This window comes from Anneissia japonica, unplaced genomic scaffold, assembly GCF_011630105.1.
Source record: "Anneissia japonica isolate Jap-2015-1 unplaced genomic scaffold, ASM1163010v1 scaffold1005_len2656397_cov198, whole genome shotgun sequence".
In the NCBI taxonomy this organism is placed as follows: domain Eukaryota; kingdom Metazoa; phylum Echinodermata; class Crinoidea; order Comatulida; family Comatulidae; genus Anneissia; species Anneissia japonica.
The window spans coordinates 544,301-558,927 of record NW_022683792.1 but is presented as its reverse complement, the minus strand read 5'-3'; the positions used below and the strand labels follow the sequence as shown (position 1 = coordinate 558,927).

The following is a 14,627-nucleotide window of genomic DNA, read 5'->3' as shown; positions in this document are numbered from 1 at the left end:
CTAGCTGCGTACATGTAGTTCACTCCTAGCGATTCCGATGCATAGGCTGGCATCTACCAAGCCAGTGTGGCCTTTCTCTGGTCCTAGAGATAGGCCTAGGCTGGAATTAGTGTCGCGGTTCGCTCAGTTCAAGACTTGTTTATTTTGCCCGAGACGAGGGACGCTATCGCGCATGACCTAGCGATCGTCGTAAGAATAGCATTGGGAACTATTTTCACGACTCGTCATAAAAATAATCACTGCGTATATAATTTATATAAAGGCCTAGAAATATATGCTATGGAAATTTCCCAGGGGACAGAAATTATCCCCAAGGGTGGGAAATTTATCCCCAAAAGTGAAAAATGTTTCAGTGTGGGAACAGATGGACCAAAGCCTCATCTTATAATTATAAGCCTAGACTAGGCCTAGCCTCGCAGGCCTAGGCTAGCATACAACTACTAGGCCTAGTACTACTGGGACTAGTACTAGCCTAGTAACTAGGCCTAGACCTTAGCCTAGGCTTATAACTAGACCACTCGTAACTAGGCTAGGTCTAAGTCTCCTATTTTTGTAAGCAGTGGTCTTTCTAAGGTAGGCGCCGGATTAGAACTTAGTAATAATAGGGCCTAGACTAAAGTTGGATTTTTTTCAAAGTGTGAAGTATCTAGGCCTATGCCTAGATTTTTTCTGCTGGACTGGGAAATTCCCAGCTGTTGCTGGCTGGCTGTGTAGGCCTAGGCCTAGGGGCCTAGATAGGCCCTAGCTAGAGTAGGCCTAGTTTATCTTACTTTATGTAGGCTAGCGCTTACCAAATACCATACTTACCATAGCATTTGAGGTATTAAACTAAATAAAAATAAATTTCTAATGATACACGGAGTGGTGCTGACCTATTCGTTACTTTTCGACAATATGACACTAGGCCTATCCCTATTATTAGTACACTTGCGTGAACTTGCCGATATGTCGGCCACACACACCGCGCGAAAAAACACTGCTGTACTGTGTATTTAATTTTTTAATCATCGGTCAACGCGAGTGAGGGCGCTCATCACATTTACCAAACTTTCTTCACATATTTCTAAAAGCAAGATATACAAAGCAAGTTCAAAGTTATTACCAGGAGGGCAGGTAGAATATCATGGAAGGACAGACGCGGTTAATAATGGAAGTTTCTAAAGAGGTACCTATTTATAGGCCTAAGACTCTATGTGTGTTTCGATTTTCTCCTCCAAAAGGTCTGATCTAGCTTTAGCCTTGGCTTGGGCTAGCTAGGCCTAGCCAAGAGCTACTGTACTAGGCCTACCTGCACTAGACCAAGTAGTACTTGGCTGGGCTAGCCTATATAATAAAAAGGGCCTATCTGTGGCCTGACCTAAGTTGGGCTTAAAGTGCAGCCCGACACGACAGTGATTTTTTTTCGGCCGCGAAAATGAATCGCCGTGGGCCGTGGCTAGAGATACGGTACCGTATTTCTACTTCAATTTGCTAAAAAGGTACGGTAAATGGCATTAGCCTAGGCCTAGGCCCTAGGCCATGTAAAATAAAAAAATTGGTTACCATCCTTATGGTATCAATTTTCATGGTAGGGAGGTGTTTTTTTTCCTCGCATTGAACATGAACGAAGATTGTCGCAAGGAAAAATATCAAAACAAAGAAGAAGAAAACAACAGAGACAGAAACAGAAAATTTCTGGATCTGCCCCTAGGTTGGACCAGTTTTATTACTCCTATTTTAACTGGTAAATGAATGCTTAGTTTACAGTAGTTACCCAACTTTTTATCTACCCATTTTCTGATTATTTTTTCTTGTAGTTAAATGAACAGACTGTTTTGAAAAATGAATTGTCATCATTAAAGAAAGACAGTGTAAGTACATTTTAATAAAAGTTCTTGTGAAAAATACAAAACCAGGTTTGACTTGTGGCTTCAATAACATACTACTATATGTATATATATTTCATCATACAAAAGTACAGTATTATATTTTTAATATCAATTTATTACCATCTAATGCAATTTGTAATATTCTTGTATAGAATATTTGTTATTATATTTTTAGGTTTGTGGTATTTTAAAAATACTAGATAATGATCAAATGTGTATGTAACACAAGCATGTAGAATGGGTCATACCATCCACCTAATAATAATTATAGTGATATGTTTTTATGCTGTAAAAATGTTAAATGTAAAAATAATAAATGATAAATTTGTAGATGTATTTTTGTCTCACAGAGAGTGTATGAGAAGCAGTCAAATAGTGGTATTTTCTTTTTGAGTGACCAGTCTGAAATGCTTAAAAAATGTCATCAGAAAATTCAGCGATTAAAGTGCGAGGAAGATAGATTGAAGAATCCGGGAAAATCATGAAGACATGCTGTTAGGATGCTCACCGAGCAAAACAAGACACTTAATTGTTTTTCTTTCAGAAAACATTCCAAGGGTTTAACACCACAGATACTACTATCTGCTTGTGTTACATATGTGGTACGGTATCTGATGTAATGTACAGTAGTTGTATTTGTATAGCGCCTTACACAATCAATAGATTGTCCAAAGGCGCTTAAAGTAAAAGTAAGAAATACAAGATTGATTTAAAGTGAACTAAAAAGATAGGTTTTCATCTGACTATTGAAAACACCAACTGAGGGTGACTGACAGATTGACTCGGGTAAGCTGTTCCATAGTATAGGAGCTGCAACTTTAAAGGCTCGCTCTCCATATGTTTTAAGGCAACTGGAAGGACAGACAAAACCGGTGTATTGGTAGTCGACCTAAGGGATCTAGTGCAGGTTGAAGATCTTAGTTTGATGAGATCAGAGATGTATGATAAACCACAGACGAACAAAACCAACATTTTGACATCATTTAGAATGCAATGATCATATAATATAATTATATCTGCCATTGGTCTAGATGTTATCAACTGTTAAATTTAGATATGATGGTTGTACAGGTTTATTCGTTAGCAACAAATTCCATATTGACATTAATTAATTATTACAGTATTAAATATTGTATAGTTATGGAAGATTTGTCTGTGATAATACTGAATATCATAATCATTGGTTGCATAAAAAAAATCCTCAAACCATATAAATTGAGTAATTGAAATATATGATAAAAAACATAATTAAACAATTCATTTGCTTTATTCCTTTGGATTCAAATACTCACAATAAGTCACAGATTTTTTGTGACCACTATGGACAATACATGTTAGCACATATCAGAGTATCTATATCAATTGCAGGTGGGGGGGGGGTGGGATTATTACATGCTGTACTACAGTTAAACTTGCCTAAGTCGAATAATTTATAAATTGATTTAATTTTACATGCCAAATTGTTGTGTTTTTCATTATATTGCATTATATAACAATCTGTAAGTCGAATTTTATCTAAGTCAAACAATATTTCAATGGCATTTTACATTCGACAAGTTCAACTGCATTAAAATGAAAGAAAAACGTCTGAAATAAATATCTGACTGCAAGAGAAAAACTGAATTAACATGCATCAGTTTGTTAAAAAAAATAATGCAATAATGTAAGAGATAACAGGTGTGGTGCCAGTGGGAAAACAATTTGTTGGGGAGAAAAAAAATTATGTATTTTTTACACATGTAGTAGGCTCTAAAATCAATTAAGCCTTTGAAACCCCTAAATTGTCATAGTTTCTGATGGCTTAGCTTCCAGACCACTTCTGAGAGATTTTGAGCAATGCCTGACCACACCCACTTGCGTTATCGTCGGGGACAACAGCCCTCTGTCTGGCAAATTTCGGTGCCACCCCTGACTAAATGGAAGCAACTTTAGACTTGCAATACAAGTGCAAGCCAATAAATATTCAACGTGTATTTGCTGTAGGGTGAAGGTAGCCCACAAATTGTATGCAGTTTTAGAGATAAATAAATTACGTTGATGATAACAAGAGAAATTCCATTTACTGTACTGTTTTCGTATTAAGATTTTCTGTTATCTTCCCCAACAGAAGCCTACAGTATGTAGGAATGGTACAAGCTGCAATGTCAAAAGATTTTATCAAAATTGACACCTTTTAAATTCCTTTAAAAAAAAAATAATGCAAATAACTACAAATGCAAATTCAAAGATACTACAGTAGGCAGTGGCAGAACCAGGGGTGGTGAAAGGGGGCGCTCACTTCCAAGCAGGCGTTAAAAATTCTTAATGTGGAATTATTTATATACAGTACTGTATAAACTGGCTAAAACTCTTGAGTTCCCATGAGGCATACCCACTGAACCCCCATAATTAGAAAATGAACACTCCATCCCTTAGACCCCACTCATGTCTGCCTGCACCCCACAAAATGGAACCATTCCTATAAATATTCACACGAGAATTTAAGATAAGATGTATTGTAAAACTTTAAAATTTCAGTATACTGTACAACATTCAACCATGCTAAAATAGTCATGACAAAATACGTTTTAATACTTAATACTAATTGATACCTAGAATAGCATTCTTGCCAAGTCGATCGCCTGAGGTGTCACTTAAACTAGCATCTCATTAATACTGATATGGTAACTGACTCTTAAACATAAAAATGCATTTTATTTACAAAAATATTTACAAAAGTATAGACTTATAGATTTGGATTTTACATTATTGGTCTGAGGTTAAATGTTTTTAAAAGTATACGTTAGTGAACCTATTTAAAGTTTATTACAACAGATTTGGCCGAATGTGTCCTAATTAACAGTACAACTGCATTTACACTCCAATTAAAAACTACTTTTGGGACCTGGGTTTTTATGATCTTCAACAGTTTTGGTCTTTAATTACAACAATTATTATTATTAAAATAAACGGTAGATGTTCATTTGGGGCTGCAGAAAGAAGGTGGTCTTAATGGAGGTGATCATTTAATGGTGGTGGTCTTTAATTGGAGGGATCTTTAATTAGAATGAGACCTGTATTTGCTTGTGGCACAGCTTTGTCCTAATGAACCCAATGGTTCAAAGTTGCCACTTAATAATGAGGAAAGGCAATATAACCACATTATATAAAAAAAGTACATACTTTGGGACATGTTTCTCCTATTCCCCTTCCCATAAATCTGCTGCTGACTGCAAAAGACCTGATGCCAAGCATTTTGTGTGTTGAATACAATATTATTACTGTACTGTAATATTTTTTTTTTTAAACCGCAGAACATGTAAGCATAGTTTAAATATTTTACAGGTAGGGGCTTTTAATTATAATGGTATATACAATGTACAGTTTCAGTTAGTACAATGCAATTCGACACCATTTTCGAGACCTGAACATTTGGGGTGTCTCCAATTAGAAAGTTAGCTCTGTGCTAGAAGATTGTTATTTGTTTCTTTGAAAAAAATGGTCTCAAATTAATGGGGTCTTGCATAATATTATTTTTCACTGTATGACACGGATAAAAATATGGACATTAAAACCAGTCCTTGTGATTGATATCCTCACACTCCATTTCAAATGGTTGCTGGACAATCATCACACGTTTTTGCTTTGGAATTGCAGGAAGTTTTGGGACAGATGACGGTTTATGCGAAAACAAGCCCAGAGGATCATCTAGTGCGCACATTCCATTTCTGTTAATACCGCTGCCGTGGAGAGATCGTTGCTGGTCTGCAATTGGGGTTTCAAGACCAGTTGGGCGATGGTATACTGGTGCAAGGCGTTTCTTGCGTTGCAGTCGGCTTGGTACACGCTGGGATGTTGGCGGTGGCTCTACTGTAACTTCTGCTTGGACTAAGTTACGACGACCCGTGTAAGGTCTTCTGTACACTGACGGATCTGAAGGAATGCAATCAGGCTTATCATAAATTTCAATATTTTAGGCCTCATATTTTAGTTAAAATAGATTTTTATACAAATAGTTATGCTATATACTTCTGGTTTTCATTTTATTGGAAGCAGAAATTTAACCTACATCTGAGATTTAATGCAAAAAAACCCCATTTTTTGTTTATATATTCTGTAGTAAGAAAAACCCTCAGAATTTTATTTGATTAAAAACACCTCCAATATAAACAGGTTTCAACACCACATTGGACCACTGTCAAGTTCAAAATGATTTTACTCATATAGGAGCACCCAATACATAGAAAACTTACCAAAACCTGATGAACTTGATTGGGAGATGGCCGATATTAGGGGTACAGGAACAGCTGCACCCCTTCTTGTCAACATCCTTGTCGGTACATTGTTCCCCCAATTAGCTGATGAAGTTTCATCTGTGACACTTGATGGAGGGATTTCCAGCCGCATTCCTTAGGTTAACATAAAACACAATTGTATATAAATGTAACATTATTTTGATTATATTACAGTAAAATCCAATTCTGGGTTTTATTCAAGGGTGAAAATGTTTGCTTAATAATTACATCATGTTAAAATTGTATATCCTTTGTAACATACTTAATAGAAATAACAGATTTAAGGGATAAAAGATAAGAGTAGAGTCAATAATTTAGAAGAAATCAACATTTTACACTAGTAAAATAGTAACTGTTGCACTTTCTTACTACTCCAGTAAACTAGGGACTTCTATTTTACCATTTCATAAAAAAAAAAAAAAACAATTTACATTCTCTGACTTTGTTTTAAATATTAAATTCAAATTAATTATTTGTAATCAAAGTAAACAATTTAAACTAAACTTTAGTTTAAATTCTAAAAATGCAGTTACAGTCTATAAATACAGTATATTGTTACTTTCAGTTGTGGTTGTTACTAGAATACTGTCCTCTACCAAAAACTGGCTGAAATATAAATAAAATTTACCCAATGGATCGTCGTGTGATGCTGATTCAAAACTGACTGACATTCCATCAGCATCGTCGTGGTCATCCTTCAGTCTATCTTTCTTTGCAAATGCTTTGGCTATCATTCGACACTTCTTTAATTTTTGGGGCTCGTTGATTGGTTGTCTTGTAATTCTATAAGCAATCATAATTTCATTCATCAATTAAGAAGCAATTAAAGATATGTAGTTAACATATATAAGAAAAGCATTTACGATAGTTTTACAATTGTTATTGTCTATACCAGGGCTTCCTCCATGGTATTCAGTTTAAGGCCTAGTTAAAGTCAATGAATGGTGAAGTATTACAAAGTGACTTACTTTCGCCAAGCTCTGTGCCAGATAGACAGTGTCGCTGGTGTCCAGACCCACATACTCATTGCAATACCAGCTCCAAATAGTGAGAAAATATGCAGCATGACAACAGTTAGATTGGGCTTGGAGTTCATTGAACACAAGGGTATGTGTTCAGTCTCTTCTCTCAGCCGAAGTGAGCTTACATTTGCCTCGCACCTAATTACAACAATGATAGAATAATGCATGTAAGGATGCGCTGGTAATATCACTATTTATATTCTAATTTATTTTCAATTAAACAATTTGTGCTTCTTTTTAATCAATGAGATTTTAAGATAAATTTGGTATCAAAGCTTTTTATTTGTAGAATCTAAAATTGCAACACCTGAAATGTGTATATTAAGAGGAAGTGGGAAAAAATCTAGATTTAAAATGAAAATAGCAAAAAATCTCTGTTAGTGGAATAATATTAATTGGATTTGACAATGAGGTCACACATGCTATTTAGACTGATTTTCGCTTACACTCGAAAGCCTAAAGCAAATTTAAAATAGGAATGTATATTGCTTGAGTTATAGTATTATGAAATGCTGTTACCAGAGTCAATATTGTTCCAATAAAAGCATTTGTGACATGTCGTAAGACATTGCAAAACAAATTGCTTATTTACCATGAATTGCTTTCACTGACTGCTGTTGATGCAGTAAACTCAGCATCAAGAGGGTGTCATGGGTCAAAAAGTAAAATTGTAAAGATTCAAATCAGCATTCACACATACAGTATAATTACTGTAACCATAGATTAAAATTACATACAGCATTAGTAAATTATATATTATAAGTCCATTTTATGAGAGTATTGAGTAAGGAGGGGAAGAGTTGTATAAGTCAGGAGTGGGGAAGATCAATTCTCCTTATTATTTTTATAAATATTCCTGCACAATTATTTACTGGCAGTGATGAAAACCATGTGATTCTTATAATACTTAAATGACCAAAGAAATTGACTTACACCATATAATCTCTAAATCCCTTCTCCCAAGCTTCCTGATTGGTGAATTCATAAAGATGACAAGCAAAGCTGATAAAGATAAATGAAAAGGCCAAAACGGCAAACACACCTGCAAAAAAAACCCATTATTTTAAAACACTATAAAAGACAAAACATCAAAATTATATTCATGAAAAAATATCTAAATAATTCGAATTGAATAACCACAGTCAATGAAAACAAATAAGAACATAGTACTGTAACATGAACTATAATAACATTTTAATGAGTTTTATGAGACTATAGTAGTAAAAATCTTACCAATCCTCGCAATTGTTCTGGAGATTCTCGCAGAAGCTTTCTCATTTAGTAAACTGTGACCCCCACGCTGTAGTCCACACAGGGTCATCAGACCTGCCAAAAAAAAAATAAAAAAATTTGTTATTCACTAAGCCATATCGGCATGAAAATATCAAATAAAATTGTCCAACTAATTTTCTTTGACTAATTAACAATGAAAACAGACATGCTAAAAATAAATCACTTGGTTATCTTATATCAGTGTTTACTTTTTTGAGCAGCAGTACATCTTTGGCATGTGGCAAATAGTGTTTGAAAACCTTAACTCAAAACTTAACTTTGCCTTCTTTTCACCATTGCAACTACTGTACAATCTATTGATTAATTATCAACAATGGCAAGTTTTAAGCTGCTCTCAGCAAACTGTTTATCAACTGTTTACTTTTGCTTATAATTATATACAATCTGACTGTCTGCTAATGAGTTTATCAGCTTTGTTTTCAGTGTACTGAATTTTGTTAAATTGCATTGTCATATAGTAGTTTTTGGCTTTATTAGAAAGAGAAAAGAGAGCAATTAATAATCAGGCTAACTGGCTATTCTCTTTCTTGGCAAATGTGATTATTTTCTTGGAATGACATAAATGTTTATAAAATAAACCCTACATACAAGAATTAACAGACTGACTCAATGTGGTGAAATTCAACCCCTTCCTTAATTCAAGATATCCCCGCATATAAGAAAAAAATATATTAAAATATTAGAAATATCTGGGTACCATTGATGAGGAAAAAAGCACCAATCACTAGAGCAATGCCAATAGGAGCCAAAAGGAATATTGCTCTATAGTTGAGATTCTTATAACCAACAAAACAGATGCCAGAAACAGAATCACCATCAATCTGTAAAAAAAGCAGCAAGAGCAATTGGTAAAGGATCAAAAACTAGAGAGTGCATATATAATATCAACATAATCATATATGACAATCTATGAGAATATTGCAAATCTTATGTTTGTTGTGTTTATTTGTATGAATGTGCTTATGAAAGATAAAGAAGAATGGAGGAATATAGTAGTCATGGAGCACGAGTTCACTCGAAAAATTTCAGGGCATTTGTATGATTAAATATATTTCAAGAAAAGAGAAAAATCAAATAATTCCAAGTTCTAACAATAAAATATACTCCGTGTTTTAAGCTAAAATCATTAATTATTTATATCGCTTACTTTATATATTTATGTTATTGGCACATATAACAAATTCTTGCAATCTTGAAAGTTCCAATGAGGGCAGTATAATAGAGGCAGTAGAGTATATTGGCCCTATGGCCGCCCATACAAAAAAGATTTATTAATCAATCAGCCGGCCGTTTCTAGAGCTCCTCATTGGAGCTAAAAAAATGCTTTTCCTATTTAGGGATGCAGATAGGCTGGCGGTGCAGACACATCCCCCATGGCAGCAAATTAGTTCAATTAAGTGAGTTGTAATAGGGAATTAGTTCCGCATTTTAAATTTTCACACCCTCAGTTCCATAATCTCAATTTGTACACACCCCAGGTTGAAACCAGTCTATGCCCCTGACATATCTGAATTGTATCAACAGCCTACTAACCTGATTGAAAGCCATGATGACGACAACCAGAAGGAACGGTATGCTCCAAGTGAAGAGATGGAAATAGGAGGTCTTTCCATTCATAGCATCCTTTGGCGTACCAAGAGCCTTGAAGGAAATGTGCCAAGCAAACGCTAACATCACAAACCAGATGACACCAGCCATTAGGAAGTAATATACAATGATGAAGATGATTACACACGATAGGTTTTCACCCTCACTGTCAGCAATACACAAGAAAAAAAAAATTATAAAAAAAAAACTATATAAAAGCACATAATACTAATCAACAATCACTAATAATGTTTTATATATTGTTTTTAAAGACTTAACAAGACTCGGAGATATATAGTCTTCAACCTTATCAACAAGCTAAAAAATAATGGAAAAAAATAATATTAATAAAACAAACATGAAAACATTTTTTTCAATATGAATTGTATATGAATAAGCTATAGCCATAATATCTGCGCTGGCCTATGGTTTTGGTGGTAGAACAAGTCTTCTCGGATAAGGACTATAAACCGTAGGACCAGTGTATGCAATGGCTCATGTGCACTTTAAAGAACCCAGTACATCTTTCGAGACGAGTAGGGGGATACCCCGGTGTAACAGACAGCCCCTGTGGTGGACGACGAGAGTTGCTGGTACCGGGTTACCGGGTAGTAAAGACACGAAGGGACCCTTAGGGGCAAAGAAAGTCATTGATCGAGTTCCTAGTCCACATTATCAAGCACCCTGAGCATCTTGCATTAGATGGATATGTGCGCTATATAAAACTACACTATTATTATTATATGCTATCCTAACATTACTGTACCTGGGTTCGGATTGTCTCATCGTACCATCTTTCCTGCAGACAATATCATCTCTAGCCCCATTGGAGAATTGAGCAAGCCACCCTATGCTTCCCACAAAAAAACAGCCATTCATATAGAACAGAATTAGTGCTGGGTACTTGCTAGAATTCTTCCAATCCGCAAAGAACGTCAGCTTAAAACAAAACAAACAAAAACATTAAAATATTTTCACTAATCACAATTGGTTTGCTGCACTCATAATACAACTTTACGTATTCAGATCAATCAATATATAATTGTAGGGGAAGGAGATATCACCCTACACATAATAATTTCTAATGCCATGTAAATATATTCAAACACACTGAACAATGGTGTTGCTTGATAAAGTAATGTACAGTACAGTACACCTTCTTTCATCTAACAAAATTTATTGAGACATGTACAAGCTTTCGCTAGCTTCATCAGGTGAAACTTTTATTGTTTGATAACTACTTCTTCTATTCCTAGACTGTACTGGTATTAGCCACTGTGTCCCATTTTAATTTTTAGATTAAGATTGAATATCAAGAAAAAATCCATTGTGTACACTACATCATTTGAACTTACAAGGGTAAAAAATGTACATATTGCACAGATAGAAGCAAAGACGGCGATGAAAGTATGCATCCTTTCATGTTCGGTTTGAGAGTACAATGGATTCTGACACTGGATGCCGCAGCCATCTACCCCATCGTACCAACTCTTCTCATTCTCTGTGGCCACTAAAGGAGGTTCACACTTTCCACTCGTGTTGAATGTCAATTCTTTATAGGAATTCTATAAAAAAAAATGAATGTTCAATAAATTATCATTCAATATTTTGTTCTGAGGGTAGTAAAGATTTCTTTTTTAGAAATATAATTACTGGTATTGTTCTCTTTCAAAATAAAATTGAAACTTTTTTCCTTTCCCCTGGCGGCATTTACCAGACAAAGTGCAGTGCCAACCCACATATTTTTTTGGAGAATCATTTAAAAAAAATTATATCATGTTTCACCAATTTCCATATAAAGTATTCGCAATAATTTTTCATTCTGTGGAAAAAATCAATGATAGTTTACTTACCTCACAACCTTCTGGAAAATTCTCTGGCTTACATTTAAGAAATTCAGGCCAGCCTCTTGCAGTTTCTACTACTTTACATGGTGACCTTGTAACAGTACACATGTCCATACTCGGTAATTCTACAGTACCGTTCACACATTTTGGCAAATAAACAGAGCAGAGGAACGGCTGGATAACTTCCCAACACCTGGGAACAGACTGTATAGCTTTCCATTGTGCCAGTCGATTTTGTGTTTCTTCTTGAGAAGTTGAGTCATTTGCTAAAGACAAAGATGTATGCGAAAACCCAATGGAGTTTCCCAAACATTCCGTAATTTCAACTGGAACACACTCTGGAACAGTTTTTGTACAATGTCCTTCACTGAATAGCGATATATTCAAAGCCTGCGTGAAATGTAATGCTTGAAAAATTATCAGAAAATTAAGCAAAATCTTTGGAGATAACCCCATTTTGCATAAAAAAACTTAATCAATCAATTTAATGTTCATAAATTTCACAGGCTGAAGTAAAATAAGACAAATCAGTCTTGTCCAGATATATGTTATGTTTTAAAAAGCAACTTTAACTGGCATACTTGCAAAGTTGAAGATGATTGTGTATTCACTTGACTTCATGTTTTTGCTTCTTGAACAACATCCTTCAGTAACGGCATATGAGTTGCTGTACCAAAGTTTATAGCATACTAGCTGCTTCGTACAACAAATCAAGACAAACAATTGAACAGTAACTGCAAAGCTGTCCTTTGTATTTTGGTATTGTGTGAAGAGATTGGTTGAGAAGCATTTACTGGAACTGTGGACAATTGTTGACAACTCTCAGCATCAAAACCCTCAAATTGGTAGCTGAATGGAAAATCATGTGCTATTATCTTTACTAATAAGATTGTTCATTTAAAGAGATTGATTGCTAACTGTGTGCTGGAATGTCTCCATTCCATATTCCAATGATAATACGATCAGTCTGTGTAGGCCTACATATAATTTATCATGGACAATCAAACTTCCTAAGGTAATTTAAAACAAAATGTTGAGTAATTTTGAATCAAGAAAAATCGAACAAACAAGACCTAGACCAAAATAAAAATATCTGTAAATTAAATTATAGTGTTTCTGTACAGGTGTCACTCCCAAAGTAAAACAATGACCACACCAAAAATGAGGTTTTTTTTCTGCTAAGCGCTGCTCTCAAGTCACCGCAATGTTTATTAAAATATATATTTTGAATCAACATATATACTGTACTTTTATTATTATTATTATACATGCACACTGAAATATAAAGGAATAGCAGATATCATTCTTTAAGGTTTGGCACAACAGCTACGATATTGGACGCACTCCAGGAAGAGTGCCACAGACTGATAAGTGTAGTTTCTGAATAAATATATAAAAATCAAACACCAGTTGAAATGACGAGTATAGTACATCCTTACTACGTGTGATGAAAAGAGAAAGTGGCGAAACCTAGCACTACTATTTTATACAATAAAATATTCATTAACCATATAGTTTGGTACAACACATTGCTCAACCATTCACTGGTTCTTATGTGGCTTCCGCTTTGGGAGCATCCATCAAGCAACTTCTTGTTGAGATGCCTTCCTACCTACCAAAACAGTCCTCCATGATTCAATCATCCTTTACCAGCCGCAAAACATCTTCAATATTTTCATCGTATATACACTTCAAATGAACGAAAACTTACCTTAGTTTCACTGCATGACTTACACATAAAGATGAAGCATTAAGTGAAGATGTACTGAGTTTCTTTGTGTATTTTTAAAGAATTACAGTGCTTTGTTTTCGTCGAACAAACTCAGTCACTCACAGTTGGGCCATAAGTGAAACCAGACCCTTATCACGTGACTAAAGGAATTTTATAATTGAGCGAAACCTGCTTGGGGTAATTGCATGGGAACCTTTGTATAAGATTTTATGATTTTCATAACGTTCAAAAAGTGATTATAAGCCTATCTGTTGGATTTAAAAACTCTACTTAATGCAATGACGTTAAAAAAAGGTTTCTAATTACAAGTCTTTCTAGTATTGTTAACAACACACTTAAAAAAAATCACCGTGCGAAGAGGCCTAAGATATACTACAACTTTTATCCGACCTGTTTTCCTTGTGTTTTAAGGAAGGCTGTGCTGTAAGTATTTGAAAAAAAATATTAATAAGATCTTTTAAAAATATTCCTTAAATTATTAACTTTCAAAGAATAATACTAAAGCAGTAGGCAGGCCTATATATAATAGGCCACAATTGACCGTCCAGCCATAGCACCATACAAACTTTAATTATTATATAGCCTATATCGGAAATAGGCCGGTAAAAATAAATATTTAGAAAATCGCTGCAAAGAATAATAAACAAGTATAAAAAGTAAAAGTCAACCATGCTTTATTAAGTAAACGTATCCCATAATAAGTACGTATGATGGAGCCAGCATTTGGAAGGCCCGCCCTCTATGCTCACATAAAAGTACAAACTTTGATGAAGACGCAATACAGTTCGTACGTGGTTCAATTAGTTGGTTCTGAATTTATTTGATATATTGATATATTCATCTTGATATACTGCATTGTAATCGTCGGTGTTTGGAAAATAAATGTATGTAAAACCTACATACAGATAGAATATAGGCATAGGTTTATCATTACCTTTTCAGTTGAAAGTTATGCTTCTTAATTTTTTTTGAATCAAATTTATCAGCGCAATACAGACACTGTA

At 34.6% G+C, this 14,627-nt stretch overlaps 3 protein-coding genes across 4 annotated transcripts in view; 1 reads left to right on the top strand and 2 right to left on the bottom strand.

The window, feature by feature from the left end:
* Positions 1–995, bottom strand: part of LOC117101538 (kelch-like protein diablo) — a 14,103-nt gene extending 13,108 nt beyond the window's left edge. Inside the window, exon 1 of one of the 2 annotated variants that reach the window (XM_033241529.1) lies at positions 873–995. The gene's annotated coding sequence lies outside the window, so the exon portion shown is untranslated. Of the gene's footprint in view, positions 1–807 lie in introns of both variants that reach the window. The other variant, XM_033241510.1, reaches the window with a different exon arrangement.
* A 20-nt stretch (positions 996–1,015) lies between these two features.
* On the top strand, positions 1,016–3,486 carry LOC117101570 (ASNSD1 upstream open reading frame protein-like). Its single transcript, XM_033241555.1, has 3 exons — positions 1,016–1,165; positions 1,797–1,850; positions 2,219–3,486. The coding sequence occupies exons 1-3, from the start codon at positions 1,124–1,126 to the stop codon at positions 2,351–2,353; spliced, it is 231 nt and encodes a 76-aa protein (XP_033097446.1). The 5' UTR covers positions 1,016–1,123; the 3' UTR covers positions 2,354–3,486.
* LOC117101528 (smoothened homolog) lies at positions 2,851–13,731 on the bottom strand. The gene is made up of 12 exons (XM_033241503.1): positions 13,603–13,731; positions 11,898–12,740; positions 11,400–11,609; positions 10,811–10,983; positions 9,991–10,210; positions 9,155–9,278; positions 8,398–8,490; positions 8,098–8,206; positions 7,111–7,302; positions 6,771–6,925; positions 6,101–6,256; positions 2,851–5,780 (listed from the first exon to the last, which is right to left on the bottom strand). The coding sequence occupies exons 2-12, from the start codon at positions 12,345–12,347 to the stop codon at positions 5,416–5,418; spliced, it is 2,247 nt and encodes a 748-aa protein (XP_033097394.1). The 5' UTR covers positions 12,348–12,740; positions 13,603–13,731; the 3' UTR covers positions 2,851–5,415.
* Positions 13,732–14,627: the final 896 nt, after the last annotated feature.

Coding starts and splice junctions, on each gene's coding strand:
- LOC117101528 (XM_033241503.1), bottom strand. CDS start 12,347: ATGGGGTTATCTCCAAAGATTTTGCTTAATTTTCTGATAATTTTTCAA. Junction 9,279..9,990: donor TCATCATGGCTTTCAATCAG/GTTAGTAGGCTG, acceptor CTTTTTTTACAG/ATTGATGGTGATTCTGTTTC. Junction 5,781..6,100: donor ATCAAGTTCATCAGGTTTTG/GTAAGTTTTCTA, acceptor GCATTCCTTCAG/ATCCGTCAGTGTACAGAAGA.
- LOC117101570 (XM_033241555.1), top strand. CDS start 1,124: ATGGAAGGACAGACGCGGTTAATAATGGAAGTTTCTAAAGAG. Junction 1,166..1,796: donor TAATGGAAGTTTCTAAAGAG/GTACCTATTTAT, acceptor TTTTTCTTGTAG/TTAAATGAACAGACTGTTTT. Junction 1,851..2,218: donor CATCATTAAAGAAAGACAGT/GTAAGTACATTT, acceptor TTTGTCTCACAG/AGAGTGTATGAGAAGCAGTC.